The following is a 21680-nucleotide window of genomic DNA, read 5'->3' on the forward strand; positions in this document are numbered from 1 at the left end:
ATTTTGTACACTGTATGTAACAGTCAGTCATTTTAAATAAAAAGTTACTTGTAACATTTATATATTAGTTGCCAGTCTGTACGTTTAAAGTTAAATTCATAAAATACATTTACTACTGCAGATATTTTTCACTGAAAACAGGGGCAGATGCCAACCATGGCATATGTAGCACATAATCAAATAAGTGTCCATTTGACAGTAATCCCCCAAACTGCTCATAAAAGATCCACACAACTGTAAACATGCATGTGTTTTCAAAGTGCTTCAACTCTGAATGTTGCTATAAACACAAAAAGCCCTACATTATTTGTTACAATTGTGATGGATGAAGCGGGGTGGAGAGTAAGCTCTCTTTTGTGGACGCCCAGCCAGTTGGCAGTGGAGTCCCTCTTGGTGGCTGTTCTCTGCTTGCTTTATCTGTAAAGGGTTAAAGTCCCCCAGGTAAAAGAAAGGGAGTGGGCACCTGACCAAAAGAGCCAATGGGAAGTCTAGAACTTTTTAAAATGGGGAAAAAAAACTTCCCCTTTCTCTGTTGTGGTTCTCTGGGAGAGAGGGGAACAGGAGCAGTTATGCTATGAGAAGCTTTAAGCCTATCATAGATCATACCTAGAACTACTTATTTGGAACCCCAAATATGCAAGTAGATCAGGAATGTTTAGAAAGACGCGATTAGGTTTATTTCTGTTTACTTCTTAGGCTAGTGAACTCCTCTGTGCTAATGCCAGATGCTTTTGTTTGCTTGAAACCTTTAAGCTGAACCCCCAAAAAATCTAGTTTAGGTGCTTGATTTTTAGAATTGCTCTTTTAAAATCATGCAAAAGCTGAAGTTCCAGATGTATTTTCTTTTTTGTTTTTAATAAAATTTACCTTTTTTTAAAAAACAGGATTGGATTTTTGGTGTCCTAAGAGGTTTGTGCATACAGGCAAATCTTATCTTACGCGGGGGTTCCGTTCCGCGGTTAGCACATAAAGTGAAAACTGCGTATACTCAAAATTACATTCCCAAGCCTTTTAAATCCCGCCCACAGCGCCGGTGGCCAGGCCGGGGCAGCATTTAAAGGGCTCCTCTGGGCCCCCCGCGCCCGGCCTGGCCGCTGGAGCTGCAGGTGGGATTTAAAGGGCTCCACGGGGCTTCCCGCTGCGGTGGGGAGCCCGGAGGAGTCCTTTAAATCCCGCCCGCAGCTTTGGCAGCTGGGCTGGGGCTGGCATTTTAAGGGCCTGGAGCTCCACGGTGGCTGGAGCCTCGGGCCCTTTAGTTCGCCCCAGGGGCTACCAGCCACCTCTGCAGCTGGGAGCCCCCTGGGTGATTTAAAGGCCCTTGGGACTCCCAGCCACAGCTGCTGCCCCAGGACCTTTAAATCTTGAGGCCACGCCCCCCCAGACTCTGGCCCTACAGTGTAAAGCTGAAATCGCACATGTTAAATGTACGTAAATTGCGACAGACTTGTATGTTGTTTAATTAGCTGGTGGCAATAGCTAATCTCTTCTGTCTTCTTTCTCAGCTCTTACCTTGTCCCCATGCTTCACAGTATGCAATTGAAGCTCGTTGATCACTTTCTTGGTTTCTTTTCTGTGGCCCTTAAAGTGGTGAGAGAATGTTTAAAATAATGTTACACAAATTCAGTTTAGTTAAGTGAAAGAGTACCGAATTATGAACAAGCCTTAAATACTAGAGTATTCAGTATAGTTTACAAAGCCTTTGAATACATTCAGGAAATTCCTATCTTTTGTCACTATAGTAAGTTTATAAAGCCTTCCACCCACCAATGCACATTAAGGAGGAGTGAGTTCCACATTGTATGGGGCACTACAGCAAATACATGATCATCTATTGATATAAACACTGGTGAGATGCATAAGAATTGCATATTGTCAGAGTGGAGATACATGTGGAGACAAGGACAAAATCAATTCCCCACTTTCTAGGCAACCAGTGTAGAAGGGAAGAAGGAGAGACATAACAGGACCACAGTTAATCCAATGAGCATATATACTGGTGGTGCATATTGGATAGTCAAAAGGACCGTGGAGACACACAGCTGGGTATCTGCAGCATACTGATAATTTTCCCTGTTATCTTGCCAAGTGGTCTGACACAGACAATGATCAGAGAACGTATTTAATTTAACCTGAGATGTTTAAGAAACAATATCAATTGCACAATTCTCCAAATCAATGTAACCTGCTACATATTCCCTGCAAAGTTACAACTACATGTAAAACAGGAGGGCATGAGGAGGAGCAGTCACACTTTAAATAGCCCCTCTTGATATAGAATGAGGATTAAAATAAAGATTGTAATACATCTGGAAAAAGTGATTATGGAAAAATATTTTTCTGCTCAGTCTGCTCAATTTTCTTTTCCACTGCAAATGCAAACATATGCCCCTTATTGTAACATGAATGGCCTGAGGAAAGGACTTCAATTTAAGAGGACACTGTACAGTTAAATGTTCATTAAAGTAAAAAATTCTTAAGGGTGATCTCAATCTTGCATTTGGATCCATGCAGGTGTAGCTTCATGCTTATTTAGAAACCCAATGGAGTGCCACATGAACCCAAATGCAGCATCAGGGCATAAGATACTAATACCACTTCAGGTGTTCCCCCATAAAAACACTGAACTTAATATCTACTTTTTGCACAAATATTAATTTGAACAATGAAGATAGACCTGTCAATATAACTTTATACACTTTTTCTAATCAATTTTATCAGATTTTGCCCCTGAATGATAACTGTGCTTCCAACTGCAAAAGTTTCTCCCCCCAAACTCTACCAATCAAATTAGCGATTCCAAAAGACAGCCTGTAGTAGTCTCTTCTCAATTTTAGAGCCTGATCCTGTAACTCTAAAACAAGTAACCCTACTTGAGAGAATAGGCCAACTTGTATGACTGAAGACTACTCCATAAGTAAAGTTTGCAGGATCACATTCTTAGGCATATTTACATATATGGGAAATGACATTTCCCATATCATCATCTTGGGGCACCCTATTACATATGTTAAAAATTATCTTTCTGTAATCTATCCAATTATGATGTTATACTTAATCTGTTTCATAAAGCTAGATGATTTGTCAACTATTAGCAATTTGCACATACTGATATGAAAGTATTCCCCCCGCCGATTTGTTTTGGACTGGAAATATGAAGTTCCAGGAAACATTTTTATCGGTAACACCTAATCCTTACACAAGGCTTCATTTTCAATGCATTGTACAAAAACCTCTGCTTCTTATAATACCTCTGAGGTACTGTATTCATTTTACTGACTGGGAAAGCAGATTACTGATTGCCTCCCATCCAAGGCATGTAAGTCAATAGCAAAAGCAGAGTTTGAACTAGGTAGCTTCTGATTCTCATCCCCATATGCAGTCCACTAGACTAATGATTAACTTTTTTTTAATCTGCAACCCACAAAATAGTTGAAGTTGTCCCACATCCCAAAAAATGTGGGTCTCAAATAAATTTTAAAAAAAATGAGATACACCAATGGGGCTACTGATCGCCTACTCTCTCCCCAGTAATCAGGTCCAGAAGTTTGAAACAGCACGTCCTAAAGAGATGTGAAGTTGACTACACAGCCCTTTGTGGTTCAGCTTGGGGCCAAATCTCCATTAGTTTGGAGCAGTGAGCACAGAGGAACTGCTCTTGAAAAGCACAGGGATTGTAAAGAGGCAAAGGAAGTAGCTGCAGCAGCAACTGGAGGGAATGAACTGCTCCTCTCCCTTCCCCCACCACTCTTACTGGGTCCTAGTGGCCCAGGTAATTTGCTCCAACTCACTAGGCATCCACCCTGAAATCAATTTCCAGGTTGTGGCCCATCAGAGGATTCGGGCTGAACTACAATCACGACGACGGCTTCAGGGTCAGCTTTTGTAAAGCTTTACAATACAACATTTTAGGTTTATAGGATACTACTGGATTAATTTAAGAGCATTAATGGCTGGACCAGTGACTCTCCATTAAACTTTACTCAACAGAGTTCTCTAGCTGAAGATTGGAAAAGGAAGAGGAAGCAATTCCCCAAGTTACAGTTTTAATTGGGAGGAAGGAAAAGAAATAATACATCTCACCCAGTAAGCTCTAGTCAAACATTGCTCTGTACCAAGTTCCACTAAAATTGTTGCTCAATTCTAAATTAAATATGATCTGGTAGGAGGCAGATATTTCAGATAAAAATCTAGTTATTAAAACTAAATAGGCTTGAGACGTCAATTAACATGCTGCTTATAAGTGTATTCATTTAAAAATGTATTCATTCTAAGCAGTATCCATGGACTACTATAGACAAGAAAATATGGTGCTAAAACATTTCAATAAAATTAGTATCGGACACAAAGAATTTTACAGGAGACATGTAGGAGAGAGAAAAAGTTAATAAGGTTACTTTTAAAATCATTATCACTATCTGCAATTACCTGGCTTCCAAATTGTGACCCAGTATATAGAAAACGCTGTATATAGTAAAATATGAGCCAGGCTAGTGAGATAATCATCATGGTGATAAAAGCGATGGCTACAAACACAACTGACTGTCCACTGATATATTCTTGCACATGTCTTGTGCCAACACCAATAGTCATTTTTACTGGAATCCCTCTGCGTACTGGTTCCAAAATTTCTATCCCTTTTGGATATCCAACCATAATTACCACTGTATTTCCTGTTCCTGTTGGAGAAGAGAGGGGAAAAAAAAGTCAGAATGCACACTTACTCCAGTTTATTATCTGAATGCAATTCAATCATTTAAAGTTAAAATGTAAGAGGAGAACAACATTAATGGAAAATGCTTACAATTCTGAACACAAAGCAGATTTACTTTGACAAAGCAAGTTTAATTACTAAAACAGCTTACATTATATATTATTGCATTTGAGAATTTCACAAAGACAATAAGAACTTATACACGTACCAGAAATAGTTGAAATAAAATATATCTATTGAGGCCCTGCATGCCTCATTCCACAGAATGGGATGTTGATCTTAAGTTTCATTTAGCAAATAAAAAGATCAATACAATTTATCAGGCTCTATTTAAAGTCTCTATTTAAAGTACTAAAATGCATTCACGAGCATCCATTTGTTAATTCATAACTCTATAGTAGTAGCTGAAGATCGAACAAAAGAGCTTGATCATTTTGCCATATGTAATAGACAGTTTCAAGCCAGATCCCAAAGTACTCAAGACAGATTCCATCCAACTCTGGGATGGGACCAACAGGAATTTCAAGTCTTTTTAAACGGTATCTGTCAGAGAGTTTGCTGTGGAAATACTTAAGACCGTTTCAAGTCAAGAGTCCCTATCTTCCTGTGAGAGTTACTTGAAGTTATAAGTGCTTTTTTTTTAAAAAAAAAAAAACAGAGCACTGTGGCAGGCCAGACAATAAATAGAAGACATGCATGGGACTTACTGTAAACAAAACCAAAATTTCCCCCTCCCTAGGGCTTTATTTCAGTTTATTGAAAACAGCACATTATTAGACCTTTGTCAGAGGTGTCTGTTGCAACATCTTTCTAAAGTAAATAAATTGCACCTAACAAAGGCCTGGCTTACACTACGAGTTTGTCTCAAATTTAGCAGCGTTAAACCGAATTAACCCTGCACCCGTCCACACAATGAAGCCCTTTATTTCGATATAAAGGGCTCTTAATATCAATATCTGTACTCCACCCCGACAAGGGGAGTAGCGCTGAAATTGGTATTGCCATTTCGCATTAGGGTTAGTGTGGCCGCAATTCAACGGTATTGGCCTCCGGGAGCTATCCCACAGTGCAACATTGTGACCGCGCTGGACAGCAATCTGAACTCGGATGCACTGGCCAGGTAGACAGGAAATGTCCTGCGAACTTTTGAATTTCATTTCCTGTTTGCCCAGCATGGAGCGCTGATCAGCACGGGTGACCATGCAGTCCCGGAATCAAAAAAGAGCTGCAGCATGGACCCATCTGGGAGATATTGAATCTTATCTCTGTATGGGGAGATGAATCTGTTCTATCAGAACTCCGTTCCAATAAACAAAATGCCAAAACATTTGAAAAAAATCTCCAAGGCTATGATGGACAGAGGCCACAACAGGGACTCAACACAGTGCTGAAACTTAAGGAGCTGAAACAAGCATACCAGAAAGCTAAAGAATGAAATGGACGCTCACGGAGGGAGGGGCGACTGACCACTGTAGCTATCCCACAGTTCCCACACTCTCCGAAAACCATTTGAATTCTTGGCTGAGCTCCCAAAGCCCGAAGGATCAAAAACATTGTCGCGGGTGGTTCAGGGTATATGTCGTTCCCCCTCACCCCCCATGAAAGCAAAGGGAAAAAAATCCTCTCTCGCCTTTTTTCAACGTCACTGTATGTCTACTGGCTGCTGCTGGCAGATGCGGTGCTGCAGCGCTACACAGGAGCATCCCCTTCCCTTCCGGACGGCAGACAGTACAGTAGGACTGATATCCGTCATCGTCGTCCCGTGAGTGCTCCTGACTGGCCTCAGTGAAGTCGGCCGGGGGCGCCTGGGCAAAAATGGGAATGACTCCAGGTCATTCTCTTCTTTAAGCTTTGTCTAATGGAGATTCACTCCTGCCTGGAATATCATAGCAGCTGGAGGCTGCCCTCCCCTCCCCTCTTTGATAGGCAATAAAGTCAGTATTGTTTCTTATTCATACATTCTTCATTACTTCATCACACAAATGGGGGGATAATTGCCACGGTAGCCCAGGAGGGGTGGGGGAGGAGGGAAGCAACGGGTGGCGTTGTTGCATCTAGAATGGCATGCAGCTCATCATTTCTGCGGGATGTCTGGGGCTCTGACCCAGAGCAGCCGTTTGCCTCTCTGGTTCTTTAGTAGGCTTGCCTGATATTCTAGGCAGGACTGACTCTCCATTAGACAAAACAAAGAAGAGAATGACCTGGGGAGTCATTCCCATTTTTGTCCATGCGCTCCCGACCGACCTCACTGAGGCCAGCCAGCAGCACCCATGACAGCAGCAGACAGTACAGTATGACTGGTAACCGTCTTTGCTAACTTGCAAAGGCAAGGGGATGCTGCTGTGTAGCGCTGCAGTACCACGTCTGTCAGCAACATCCAGTAGACATACGGTGACAGTGAAAAAAGACTGAACGGGCTCCATGGTTGCCGTGCTATGGCGTCTGCCCAGGCAATCCAGGGAAAAGGGCGCGAAATGATAGTCAATCCTCCCTCTGTGAAAGCAATGGCAGACAGACGACATTTACCTATAACCACCTGCAACAAATTTTTGGCCCGATCATGCATTGGTATTTCAACCCAGAATCCCAATGGGCGGGGGAGACAGCGGGAATCATGGGATAGCTATAGGATAGCTATCCACAGTGCAACGCTCCGGAAGTTGACGCTAGCCTCGGTACATGGACGCACACCGCCAAATTAATGTGCTTAGCGTGGCCGCGTGCACTCGACTTTATACAATCTGTTTCCAAATATCGGTTTCTGTAAAATTGGAATAATCCTGTAGTGTAGACATACTCAAAGAAAAGGGAGTTACTTGCTAACATTGTTCTGGAGATCCACAGGTGCAACTTTCAGGTGACCTGGGAGGAGACAAGAGTGCGGTTTGTATCGTCCCCTATATCCCTGTATGCTAAAACTATTATGGTTCCTCAAAAGATTGTATTTCCCTGACTGATTTTCTCCTCCCAGTTCTGAGAAAAGGAGGAATAGAACTACAAGAAGCCAGCTTGATACCTGGGGTGGCATAGAGAATAATTTCAACCCACCCTACTCATAAAACTATTGACTTCAGGTTTTAAAGCTGGGATCGACATCATGGGCTTCCTTATACATTCCAGACTGCTTATTCAAGACTACTTCCTCCCCATGAAGATGTGTTAATGGGAAAAAATATTTTTCCTATTGTGTTAAACTCCATAAAATGTAGGCTGTTGTGTTTGAAGTGATGTTAGCTGGTCATGTCACCAAAGCTCCCTCCTAAGCTACAACATACTGCAGCTCCAAATGTATTAGCCTGCATCTTAATAGGGTATTTCAATTGTGTTAAGCTAACAATTCAACCTACCCCTTCCTTACCCACCAAGAGAAGGCCAGATTTTCTGACTCCAGTATTTTTTAAATCCTTTAGAGGCAACCCTTGGACAGGATAATGCTGAAAGCAGGAGGGTTCTCGCACAAACCTAAGAGGACTGCACACTCATCCATGTTAAGAAATTAATCCACTGCCACTTCTGTACATGGAGCTTTACAAACCAGCAAAACAAGTCTCTGCCCTGAGGAACCTACAATCTAAAGTGGACATAAAGAAATACTGAAAACTGAGAATTCATTTCAAAGATACAAATATCCTCATCAAAAAATCTTTACAAAGTTTTTAAAGCTTGAGCTCTTCCAATGGAATAGGACTCTCCCTCCAGAAGATTTAGATCTTAATGTCAGTTGGCCTTTTAGTCACAGAACACCCACCACTCTAGGCCTTACAAGGATAAAAACAAGTAATTAGTTAATGGGGTGGGGAGGAAGAGGGAGAAATCAGAAACAATTTCCATCTTTAAACCAAGCCAAAGACCATTACCAGCTATAGAGAGCAATTTCATCTGCAAAGCCACTCAACCGAAATTAAATACTTTTACTTATTTGTAATCCAACAGATGAATTTTTTTTTATATCTGGTTACTTATCAGCACTGTTTATCAACCTTTGTTAAGCACTTTTTAAATGTATTCTGTGTAGCTTAGTACTAAATAGAGACCCAAGGAAGTCCCATGAGTAGCTCGGATCCCACGCCAGATGCACATTTAACCTAGATGTGTATAGCTCAGAACCACATGTATGCAAATCTTAAACAGGAAAGTATATTTGCTCTGTCCTCTTGTTCGTTGTCTCTCCCTTCTTCTGATGAAATAAGCTATACCAGCAAAAATGCAGTTTTGTCAGTATACCCTGTCTATACTAAGGGCTTTTGCCAGCACAGCTATGTTGGTCACGAATCAAGTCTCTTCATACCCCAATCGACAATACCAAGAAAAGTTTGTAGTGTAAACCTAACCTGAGAAACATGAATCCTTCTGATGCGGGCACAGGGAAGTAAAACAAGAAACAAAACAAAAAAATAGAAAACTAAAAAGGAGAGGGGGGAAAAAAAGCAGAGGAAAGGAAAAGAAAGAATAGAATGTAGGCAGAAAGTTAAAGGGAAGAAGAGATTTCACAGAAAAGCAAAGATAGCAACTATGACAAGGCATAGTATAAAGGCATCTGTTGCAAGCAGAGAGGAGAAGATGGAAGTATTTTTATATTTTTTTCCTTCTACAGACAGGAGTATCATCGGACAGAGAAAGAGGCCTAATGGGTTGTGAGAGTTATTAACCAAACCCAGGAAGCCCAAGCTGACACTTAGGCTATGTCTACACTAACATGTTTGTCAGTAACACTTGTCAGAGGTGTGAAAAAACACCCCCCTGAGTGACAAAAGTTTTAGTGATGAAAAGCACTGATATGGATAGCACTTCATTGGCAGAAGGTGTGCTCCCAGCAACAAAGCTAGTGCCCCTCAGGCCTTGGCTACACTTGAGACTTACAGCGCAATAAAGTTGCCCACAGTGCTGTAACTCACTCTCCATCCACACTGGCAAGGCGTGTACAGCTGCAGGTACTCCACCTCCCCAAGAGGAACAACAGCTGCTGCAGAGTGGCTGAGATGCTGGTGCTCCAGTGTAAACGGGGAGTAACCTTATTACGCAGTGACTGACCTCCGGACACTCCCCATAATCCTTTTAAGTAAAGATAACTCTCTTTGTTTTGTTGTGATGCCTCTCTTTATTTTGTTGTGAACGCTGGGAGGTGCTTGTCAAAAAACCAAACACAGCTACTGTTTGCTGTGAATGAGCAGAGGCAGGCAGGGGCCTCCCTTTGGAATGCCCACAGCTAATGTTTGCTTGAAGAGAAAGGCGGCGCAGGGGGGAGGGGAAGGGTCCCTTTTGGGAAGCGGCTGCTTATCTGGTCTGTGAGAAAAAACAAACAAACAGCTGCTGTTTGCTTTCAGTGAGTGCGAGAGGGGTGGAGGAGGGTCGGAACTTGCAAGGCAGGGAGCGGACAGTGTTGGGTCCAAAAATCGACTCTCTCTTTCCCACCATGCTCCCTGTCACACTCCACCCCCACCCCCTTTTCAAAAGCACGTTGCACCCACTTAAACACTGGGATAGCTGCCCATAATGCACCGCTCCCAATGCCACTGCAAATGTGGCCAAGACAATGCGCTGGTAGCTGTCAGTGTGGACAGACTGCAGCACTTTCCCTACTCAGCTGTACGAAGGCAGGTTTAACTCCCAGCGCTGTACAGCTGCAAGTGTAGCCATACTCTCATTGGAGTTGATTTTATTTTGTTGCTGGGAGAGCTTTCTCCCAGCAACAAAGAGCAGTTACACTGTGCACCTTACAACAGCAAGGCTGCAGCAGCACAGCCACACTGCTGTAAAGTGCGTAACACAGACACAGTCTTCGGGTATGTTTACCACTGCAGCTGTGCGGTTGTAAGGTCTCCCACATAGCCAGTTTTATGCCAGTGGGAGAGAGCTCTCCCTATTGGCATAATTAAACCACCCCTAACAAACGGTAGTACCGGTAGTTATGTCGGCAGGAGAGCGTCTTCCGTCGACACAGTGCTGTCTACATTGGCACTTTTGTCAGTAAAATGTCTGTCGTGGGGGGGAGGGGGGATTTTTTTTCACACCTCTGACAGAAGTTTTATCAGCAAAAGTGCTGGTGTAGACATAGCCCTACAAAGCAGCTTAATAGTACTAGTTAATCGTGATTCCAACTTGCAGGATGCTGCCACTCACTTATTATTTCAAGAGGGACATGCTTCCTTTCAGGGTCTCAAATATACTTTGAGCCAACGGTACTCCAAAGTTGACTTTTTTCAGCTAATTTTACTAGAGAAAAAGAAAGCGGTGTCTTGTTTTTAAAAAAAAAAACGACTAAAATTTATTTAAAACCCTCTTGAAAGATTGCCTGGATACTAGTAAGATTACTACACAGTGGCAGGTTCGCTGATATCTGCAACAGGGTCTTTCCCACTATGCTTTGATTTCTTACTCCTTATATCCTACCCTGAAGGTCTCCTCCTATGCCTTTAAACCTACTTAATAGTTTAAAAAAACCACACACAAAAAATTCAGCAGACTGTGTGGAGCCAGGACACCTGAGCTCTTACCTTGGCATAGTGACAGACACCTTCTGTAGGCTACAGAAAGGCAGGCACGCTTAGACAAGTCAATCTGATCCCTCTATACATCACTATATTCTCACCGTACTTCAGAGAAGTGTGAGGACTATGTGTACTTTGATGATGAAGTGGTAAGTACTACAATAAAGCCTGCACTGAGGACTCATCCAATAGGTAATTCCCTGTCTTAAGTGGCCATTTTCACATATCCCTGCAGTCTCCAGTACAATTTTGTTCAGCCTGTAGTTAAAGAGCAACATATTAACTTATGTATCATATGTTCAGATACTACTGGGAGACAAACCACAGAAAGGCCTGGGGCAGTTGCTCAATGGGTTCATTGCAACACTTCTTGATAGTTTCTGTCCCTTCCTGGAGACTTGGTGTAAAACTTTGCGCACGTACATTAGTAGTCTATGTAGTGACAGGAAACAAGCCCCACACGTCCTTTTTAGGGGCTCTTCATGGTGTTCCCCTTTCCCCCGAAAAGCACCGAGTATCACCGGGGAATGCTGAACCCAGACACCCTCGCCTCCTCGCTCCACCGCCACTCCCCACTCGTGTCCGCCTGTCCCACCGGACCCTCTTCCTCGAGCCCCCTCCCCACCAGGCCCCGCCCTCCGCCGCGACTCCAGGCCCCGGGACCCAACGCCCCGGCCGCGGCCCCGCTCACCGAGGTGGGACATGGAGACGGTGGCGTTGCCGAAGCGGGGCTCGTTGTAGATCACCACGGCCACCGCCCGCTTCCGGGCCGCGTTGGTGACTTTGTCCTTGAAGGTGCAGCCCCCGCGGGCCACCAGCGCGATCCAGGGCGGCGGCGGCGGCTCCCCCCCGCTGGGCGGGCCGCGGCTCCCCGGCGGCAGGGGCACATCGTAGTCGGTGTCCGCGGCGCAGCCCTCCATGTGGCGGGCGGAGGCGCCGCGGGGGATGCCCACCAGGCCCTGCGCGCTCTCCTTGGGGGAGCTGTCCCCGTAGCGGCCGCTCTCGGCGCTGCCCCGCACCGTGCGGTTGCTGAGCGGCTCGGTGTAGGCGGTGCTGACCCAGGCCGTGTACCACTCCAGGAGCCGGGCGCCGCCGCCGCCGCGCGGGACCCCCAGCGCCAGCAGCGCCGCCGCCAGCAGCGCCAGGCGGGCACGGCACAGCATGGCACGGGAGACCGAGCTGCGCCCTCTGCCGCTCCTGTCTCCTCCCGGTCCGCGGGGAGAATGGGAGCCGGAGGGGCGCCGCCCACTGCCCCAGCCAGGCCGCCGCCGCCGCGGCGCAGGTAACGGGCGCCCTCCCCGCCCCCAGTGGGAGTTGCGGCCGGAGCGCAGCTAATGGGAGGCGGAGGCCGGGCTGAGCCGGCTCCTCCCCCTCAGCGTGACCGGTGGGTGGGGCCGACCGGTGAGCTCCCAAGGGAGGGGGTGTCCCGGGGTGAGCTCTGCGCGCGGCTCTCCCGCCAACCGCTGCCGCCAACAGACCCGCCCTGTGCGCGCGCAGGCACCGGAAGAGTTAATGTCCCCTGACCCCGAAATCTGACCCGCTGCTTCCTGCCCCCGACCGTTGGCCCTGAGAACACGGGGGTGGGGGGGAGTCTGAACGGCTCGCGCCCCTGAGCGTGCTCGAGGAGCCGGCGTTTCCCGGCTTGCGCGAGAGGGGCGGCTGCCCGCTCAGCGGCCTTATTGTGAGCGCGTGAGGCCACGCGGAAGCAGGTGCTCAGCTGATCCCCCCCCCCCCCCGAAAATGATCAAAGCGAAACCGGGCGCCTGCCCTGAAGCGTTTGCAGGGTCTGGAGGCAAGACATTCCCGCCCCCCCCCCCAGCCCTGCCAGCGGGGCGTAGGTTGTAGGTCGTGGGCTGCAAAGGCCAACGCAGAAGAGACCCGGAGGCTGATGAGCACTTGCATGTCTGTGTTTGTTTTTTTAATGCCAGCAAGAGGATGTGACTAATTGAAGGCCCGGGTGCTGGCTCGCCCACGTTTGGTCAGTGACACACAAGTTAAGTCAGTCACTCCACCCTCCAAAACACTCCGCACCTTAATTGTAGGGGTCACCCCAGAGGAGGACGGGAAGGAGCAAAATGGATGAGAGGAAGGGAGGGTGAATGAAGGGTCAAGAGCCAGGTAGAGATAGAAGGGATGAGCAAAGATAGCGCATGACAAGGAGAAGAGATAAAGAGAGCTCAAATAAACATTTAAAACTGATGAGTCCCAGTGTCCCTTTAAAGATTAACAGATTTATGTGGGCATAAGCTTTAATGGGTAAAAAACCCCACTTCTTCAGATCCATGGAATGAAAGTTACAGATGCAGGCATAAATATACTGACACCTGAAGAGAAGGGAGTTACCTTACGAACCAGTGTTAACAAGGCCTATTCAGTCAGGGTGGATGTGGTCCATTCCCAATAATTGATGAGGCGGTGTCAATCCCAAGAGAAGGAAAATTGCTTTCGTAGTGAGCCAGCCAGTCACAGTTGCTATTCAAGCCCAAATTAATGGTGTTAAATTTGCAAATGAAGTGTAGCTCTGCCATTTTTTCTTTGAAGTCTATTTTTGAAGGGTTTTTTTGTTGAAGGATGGCTACTTTTAAATCTGTTATTAAATGTCGAGGGAGATTGATGTGTTCCCCTACTGGCTTTTGTATGTTACCATTCCTGATGTCTAATTTGTGTCCATTTATTCTTTTATGTAGAAACTGTCTGGTTTCGCCAATGTACTTGGCAGAGGGGCATTGCTGGCACATATCACATTAGTAGATGTGCAGGTGAATGAGCCTGAATGATGGTGTGGCTGATGTGGTTGGGTCCTCTGATGGTGTCACTAGAGTAGATATGGGGACAGAGTAGGCAACAGGGTTTGTTACAGGGATTGGTTCCTAGGTTAGTGTTTCTTTTGGTGGTTTGTAGTTGCTGGTGAGTATTTGCTTCAGGTTGGGGGGCTATCTGTAAGCGCGGACTGGCCTGCCTCCGAAGGTCTGTGAGAGTGAGGGATCATTTTCCAGGATAGGTTGTAGATCACTGATATGCTGGAAAGGTTTCAGCTGGGGGTTGTACGTGATGGCCAATGGTGTTCTGTTATTTTCCTTGTTGGGCCTGTCCTGTAGTAGGTGACTTCTGGGTCCCCATCTTGCTCTGTCAATCTGTTTTCTCACTTCCCCAGGTGGGTAGTGTAGTTTTAAGAATGCTTGATAAAGATCTTGTAGGTGTTTATCTCTGTCTGAGGGATTGGAGCAAATTCGGTTGTATCTTAGAGCTTGACTGTAGACAATGGATCATGTGATGTGTCCTGGATGGAAGCTGGAGGCATGTAGGTAAGTATAGCGGTCAGTAGGTTTCCAGTATAGGGTGGTGTTTATGTGACCATCACTTATTTGCACTGTAGTGTCCAGGAAGTGTCCCCTTTAAAAGGGATGAACAAATTGTAGACCAGGATTTCTCAGTCCGTGGGTCAGGACCCAAAATTGGGTCACCAGAATGTTTCAGAGGGTCAGGCGGTGGCTCCTGTCACACAAAACTGGCTGGGCTTGCCTACCTGCTCCAGGCGCTGCAACATCTGGGATCCTAGCATTCAGGTTTGGCCCAGTCATCATGATGATGGGACTCTGGGTAGGCCAAATTTGACTGAGTGGCACTACAACCCCATGAGCCAGGTCACACCTTCACTCACACAAATTTGGTCTAGTCAGAGGGGCAGGACCAAACCCCAGAGGTGCTGAAACCTCAGAGGTTGCAGTGCCCAGAACAGAGAGCCAAACCCAGCCCAGCCAGTCCCACAGCACAGGAGATACCAGTGTCAGGTGAGTGCCAGGCAGAACCTGACCGAAACCACCACAGGGCCTCCACCCTCAGACTATTATTTACTGGGTCATGACAGGCCATAAACATTTACAGATGGGTCCTGAGCCCAAAAAGGTTCAGAAGCACTGTTATAGCTATTAGTCTGAGGGAAAACCTGTAGACTGGAAAACACTGAATTATAAAAAGAAAAGTGAACAAAATGAGAAAAGCCTAAAACAAAAATAAAGATAAGTTTTATATATTGTTTTAGTTGTATGGAAAGTTTGAGCTATACAAAATAAAATGTATATCAAGGATTTAATGATTTTGCTGTTTTTAGTGCCCAAGTAATCTGCATGTTTCCCCAGCTTCTCTCTGTAGTCCTCAATCACTTTTTAATGCTCTGTCACCATCATTTTCTTTTAGAAAAAAATGTGTTATGTGGTATGATCGTATTACATCTGATATGTTATCAAACGAGGCTTCTCCTTTTCCCACTAAGCTGATTGAACCAGTAGTGATCATAATACCTTGTAGAAGTGTTCCAAGCCTTGAGCACTGTTGACCCTATTTATACCAGCAGAACAGCTATTTTCCCTGTCAGCATGAAGGTTGATGTATTTAAAATTCCATTCCGGGGTCCTTTTTAAAGTAAAAATTCCCCAATCCAACCACTCTTTAAAAGAGGAGTATAGCAGTGTCTCTCAAACTTATCCAGAATACTGCACCCCTTTCTGGAGTCTGATTTGTCTTACATACCCCTAAGTTACACTTCACTTAAAAACTAATTGCTTACAAAATCAGACAAATATACAAAAGTGTCACAGCACACTGTTATTGAAAAAATGCTTACTTTCTCACTTTTACCATATAATTATGAAATCAATCAATTGGAATATTGCACTTATGTTTCAGTGTACTGTATATAAAGCAGTATAAACAAGTCATTGTCTGTATGAAATTTTAGCTTGTACTGACTGTGCTAGTGGCTTTTTATGTAGCCTATTGTAAAACTAGGCAAATATCTAGATTAGTTGATGTACCCCCTGGAAGACCTCTGTGTACCCCCAGTGGTAAACATACCCCTGGTTGAGAGCCACTGGAGTAGAGGAAGCCAGTATAGTTAGAGCACTCCCTACAACTTCTTGGCAATGTAGTTTTAGGACTCTCCTCAAAGGCACTCAGCATTTCAAGAAAAAGATCAAAGTGGCAAAAATCAGGAGGACAACCAAGATTGAGAATTAAAGGAACATATAAAGTACTGCCAGGGGTGGGGTGCAGTGGGATGGGGGATAAAAGGAGTCAAGAGCTGCAGAGACCAAAGAGTTAAATGTAGAGATCATGGGAGTTGAAAGAAAGGAGGAAAGAAGGGGGGGTAGGAGCAGCAGAGAAGTCAGGGGGCGATAAGTTGGAGATGATGAATGGAGTTAGTGACAGAATAGAGGCAGACAAAAAGTGAGCAATGTTGAGGGAGAGCAAGTGACAAGAGAGGGAATTCAGAGTGAACAAAAGAGCAGTGTTTGATAAAAACTTGATTGAGAGAGGTGACCGAGATGGTGCATTGAGTCAGTCCAAAAGTGAAGATCAAATAAGGAGATTATGGAAAGGCAATTAAAAGCCAGTGGACATCAACATGGAAATTAAAGTTACCACAGATGCGAGTAGGAGATTAAGATGAGAGGAGGAATGAATTGGCATTGAAGTCAGTAACATGAAGGAAACTGTACACAACAGCTGCAGGGCATGCAGTTTTCAGAATGTAGGGTGGTGGAATGGGAGGAGAAAGTGCTGACTGATTAGATGGATAGGAAAGGAGCCCAACACTGTTGCCACAGTGTTGGAAGGCAAGAGGCCAGTTATGGCCACAAGGAAAGAGATTGGTCTGGAGATAGAGAGATGGATTGGATTTCAAGGATTGTGAGGAGTAAATAGGAGCTAAAGCCTGTGAGTCAAATTAATTTATTGGATAGGGCACAGGAACTCTGATGGGGGAAGGTGGCTAGCTTAAAGGTTACTGAAAGTAGGTAATGTGGGAGAAGAAGAGGAGAAGAATGGTGGGCCTTGGCCAGAGAGTAGTCAGTAAGAACAAAATGGAGGTGAGGATTAGGGAGAGCAATGGGAGGGGGAAGAAATGGCACTGAAATGAAGTTCCATAGTATTGTTAATTCACAAAAGATTGAAACCAATGCCCAGTCACTTGCCTGATACCTGCATGTATAGGAGTGAGTGGTGAGCTGTATTAAGAATGATGTATGGCTATCAGATGCTGTGTTACATTGAGATTAAAGTAAATACAGAGAAGAATGGCCAGGGGGGGAGGGAAGAGAGAAAAGTGCATGTTTTCCCAGTGTATCCTCCTTCCTCCCTAAACATCTGAAGATCTGACTGTCAATTCCCAGAGTCCCTTTAAAGGAACAAAGATGGCCTTCTTTCCACCAGGAAGATTGTACAAGACTGAGAAAAAAAAGACAGTCGTTAGATAAGATAGACATTTTAAAGGCTGTCAACCAAGCTTCCTCTTGTTCATTCCTGTTAAAATCATATTACAGACATCAAAATATTCAAGCAGCAACTTCTCTTTTGCTATTTATTTGCATTTAATGCTTGATGGGCAATTTGTAAACAACATTCATTATCTTTACAAGTCAAAATACATTGCAAAGTGCAAAACGCATCCATAAACAGTACATACAAGTAAATGATGACAATTATTTTAGAAATGAAGCATTCTTTGGTTAAATAAGAACAGCAGTTAAAACTAGCTGTGCTTAATACTGTACATGCATTACGTTGGTACAAATTAGTAAAGGACATTGGTCATCAGAAGTCAAAATTCATAACTTCATTTTCTTTTTTCCAGCTAACATACAGTCATAAATAAATGCGTCTCTAGACTATTACAGAACCACAAGTGAAGATTTAACTAAAGAAAGCTTGCACAACAAGGCTTTTCTGAAATGAGAATATTTAATGAATATTAAGCTGTAAAATAATTAAACTAAAATGTGATTCTTACTGCTGAAGTACAGAATACATGAAAATAAATTGCATGTTGGTAAGTTGCAGTGCTTTATAGATACTGAGGATCAAATCCTTAAGATCAGAATGAAATAAAAGGGAGTTTTACTATTGATATCCGTAGGTGCAAGATCAGACCCCAGGGTCATAACCAATAGCCTGAGGGAAATTTTAATCTATTATAGAATCTTTACAATAATCTTTGGGTCAAAAGTTTAATAAACTCTATTCACTTAACTCATACCACATGATGGTATAAATTGAGAAATTTGGCAATTTAAATTTTTTTGATAGTTTGTAGCTAATAATTTAAGGCCCAATTAAACAAACAACCTCCGCCCCCACCCCGCCATTCCCAAACCCATTTTTTCAGAGAAGTCACTTCAAGGCTACTTGGGCAGGTTTGTGATGGGCTTCTGTTGCCTTTCAGAGGCTTTTGGGGTGTGGAAGTGAGACTTTTGATTAAGATGACTATCTGTTTAAGAAGCCTCCTTTCCCATCTTAAGTCCTCACTGCTGTTTCAAGATTCTCCCTGGATGTCTCATGGGGGTTTGACAAGAACCTAAAATGTGTTGGTAAAACTCCTTAGCCCGTCAAAGACTAGAGTATTAATTGACAGGAGAGAGAGGAATTGTGAACTCTACTGTCATCAGGCCAGTAGAAAAATATGTAGAGGAAAGAATGAGTAATTATTAATGCCTAACACTTTGATTTTTCTTCCCCTCTTCAACGTGCGTAGACTTTCCCAACTTTAATGTCTAATTTGCTTTTTGTGTGAACTTTTTCAGGGATCTCTGGGTATAAAGGTAAACTGGGGCAAAAATAATGTGTAATTACAGTTACAAGTCACTATTTGTGCAAACCTTTAGTGATCCCCTTATTGAATTAGACCTGTGCGTATTGAAATCAATGAGAAAGCTCCTATTAACTTCAATGGGCTTAGGATCAGACCCAAAATGAAAAGAGATCCCAATGTCAAAACAACAACAATGTGGGAAAGCATCAGTTAATAGCATTCCACACATCTGTATAGGACCAACTCTTGTGCTCCTACATTACACAGAGCAAAGTGGGGGTGCAGTCTGGGCAAACTTGTAGGAAAAAAGTGCAAGGGAAAAACAGCTATGCAGGGTATTTCCTCCACTAGTCCTGCAGGCACCACGGTTCCCTCTGCAAAATATCTGTACAATCAGTAAACCTGCTGAAAAAGGGAAAGAGGACAGAAAAGAATATGATAGCGAGGCGTCTACCTTAGGTTCCCCGCCCCTAGCTTTTCCACCATTCCTGCACAGCTCCAATAGTGATGTCAACAATGGGGACCCCAGAGTTGAGAGGCCTGGGTGGCTCATGGTAGTTTAAGCACGATGTAATCCAATTCTGCTCAAAGCAGATCTATATGCCATGGTACAGATAGTGGCTACCAGCTCTTTGTTTTAATTAGCACTCCCACCACTGCTAGTGCTGGTGGATCTGAATTGGTGGTAGCAACAGGGAGATATTTGGCAAAAGGCCTCATGCGGGCAAAGCTACAGTGGCATATTTCTGCATCAACACAGATAAAAATCTGTTTAAACATTATTTGATAATGCTCAGAGCATCAGTAAGTGATCCTTTGTGTTTTGTATCTCCTCTTAGTGGAGTCAGAGTGCAGTCAGTAGCCTTCTAGTCAATTACAACCTAGTCTGTATGACTTGAACTCCATATCTTTATCCCCTCTGAGACGCTGTCTACCGCAGGGATATTTTCTGAATTTTTCCCCCTGGTTACTAATGCTGGTTTAGCTGTCCAAGTATTAGCAACATTGGGACCCTGTAGGCGTGCGGACTCACCCCTGCGGCGCCTCCTGCTGATGACTTCCAGGAATTAGCTCATTCCAGCTCCAGAGCGCCCTCTGCAAGCCGGTGATCTGCATGTCCTCTGGCCCCGTGTCCCTCCCGGACCCAGTGCCCCTTTAACTGGGTGCTGCCCCCCAGCAGTACCCCCACAATTCTGGGTTTCCCTCTCCCAGGGGAACCCCCACCCACTGTCCCCACTTCACCTCAGAATATGGCTACTGCTAGTCACCATTTAGCCCCCACTCCTGGGGCAGACTGCAGTGTACACACCATTCATCACTGGCAAAGGGGGGTTTGGACCTGCTGCCTTTGCCTGCCCTTGGCTACCCCTCTGTAGCCCAAGTACCTGTCCTAGCCTTTATCAAGGCCTGCAGCCTTGGGGTTCTCCAGGCTGGCACTCCCCAGCTCCTCTAGCTTTTCCCCAGCCCTGCTCCACTCAGATACCCAGTCTCTAGCTCCCTGCAGCCAGGCCTATCTCCCTCTGTAAACAGAGGGTACTTCTTCACTACCCGCCGGATCGGTGGGTAGCAATTGATTTCTCGGAGTTCGATATATTGCGTCTCATCTAGACGTGATATATCGAACCCCGAACGTGCTCCCGTCGACTCTGGAACTCCACCAGAGCGAGTGGCGGTAGCGGAGTCAACGGGGGAGCCGCGGACGTCGATCCCGCGCCGTGAGGACGGGTAAGTAATTCGAGCTAAGGTACTTCGACTTCAGCTACGTGAATAGCGTACCTTACGAAGTTGCGTACCTTAGATCGACGCCCCGCCCCCTAGTGTAGACCAGACCAGAGAGAGACACTCTGTCTGCCCCTGGCTTCTCTGCCTTTATAGGGCCAGCTGAGTCTGTTTGGGGCGTGGCCCCAGCTGCAGCCACTTCCACCAATCAGCCCAACCTAAAAGCTGCTTTCTCCAGCCACAGCCCCCTCCCAGGGCTGTTTTTAACCCCTCTGGACCTGAGCGGGGTGACTACCCCGCTACAGACCCATAGTGTAGACAAGTTGCTGCTGCCCTCCTTTTAACCTTCATTTAGACTTGTAGGAAGTGTAATCAGCATGGTTGTTATAATGACAGTGACTGCCATCAGCTTGTCTGCAGTAGGCTCTCAGTATTGCCAGCATCAGTGGTAAATTTTCCTAAAATTTCTTAGGGCTTGTCTTCCCTACTGGTATAAGTCGATCTAAGTTATGCTACTCCAGCTACGTTATTCACGTAGCTGAAGTCGATGTAACTTAGGTCAATTTATCCTGGTGTCTTCACTGCGTTGTGTCGACAGGAGACGCTCTCCAGTCAACTTCCTTTATTCTTCTTGGAGAGGTGGAATACTGGGGTCAACTGGAAAGCGTTCTGCCATCGATTTAGTGGGTCTTCACTAGACCTGCTAAATCAATACCCACTGCATCAATTGCAGCAGCATTGATCTCCCCCCATAGTGAAGACAAGCCCTTAGTTTAGACGTGGCCTGAGAATAACACCCTCTCTTAATACATTGGACCTATGTAGGCTCAGCTGCACTTAATTAGCTTCCAGTTGGCAATGTAGCCCTGAACTGCATCTGAACTCTGGCTGGGCATTAATGCAGAAAAGCCCAGGTTCTTAGCTGATTTACCTAGTTTATTTCCGCTAAGGAGTGCACTGGGGTGGACAGTATCAGGCCTTTTGAGGTTCCCACTGGGCAGTGGTGGGCAACCTGAGGCCCGTGGGCCGCCCGCTGCCCATCAGTGTAATCAGCTGGCGGGCCGTGAGACAGTTTGTTTACATTGACCGTCTGCAGGCATGGCCACCCACAGCTTCCAGTGGCTGCAGTTTGCCGTTCCCGGCTAATGGGAGCTGTGGGAAGCAGCGCGGGCCACAG

General features: G+C 45.2%; 1 protein-coding gene and 1 long non-coding RNA gene across 3 annotated transcripts in view; one reads left to right on the top strand and one right to left on the bottom strand.

Moving 5' to 3' along the window:
- The window catches only part of RNF149 (ring finger protein 149), a 34311-nt gene extending 21621 nt beyond the window's left edge, over nucleotides 1-12690 (bottom strand). For both annotated transcript variants that reach the window (XM_045006114.1, XM_045006123.1), the window contains exons 1-3: nucleotides 11891-12690; nucleotides 4426-4676; nucleotides 1510-1578 (exon numbers count right to left, since the gene is read on the bottom strand). In XM_045006114.1, the coding sequence (XP_044862049.1) occupies nucleotides 1510-1578; nucleotides 4426-4676; nucleotides 11891-12362 (792 nt within the window). In that variant the 5' untranslated portion in view covers nucleotides 12363-12690. The remainder of the gene's footprint in view (nucleotides 1-1509; nucleotides 1579-4425; nucleotides 4677-11890) is intronic.
- LOC123364232 overlaps nucleotides 11843-21680 on the top strand; it is a 67524-nt gene continuing 57686 nt past the window's right edge. The window contains exon 1 of the long non-coding RNA XR_006577046.1: nucleotides 11843-11894. This is a non-coding gene — a long non-coding RNA (uncharacterized LOC123364232). The remainder of the gene's footprint in view (nucleotides 11895-21680) is intronic.

Source organism: Mauremys mutica, chromosome 1 (assembly GCF_020497125.1).
Source record: "Mauremys mutica isolate MM-2020 ecotype Southern chromosome 1, ASM2049712v1, whole genome shotgun sequence".
NCBI classification, from domain to species: Eukaryota; Metazoa; Chordata; order Testudines; family Geoemydidae; genus Mauremys; species Mauremys mutica.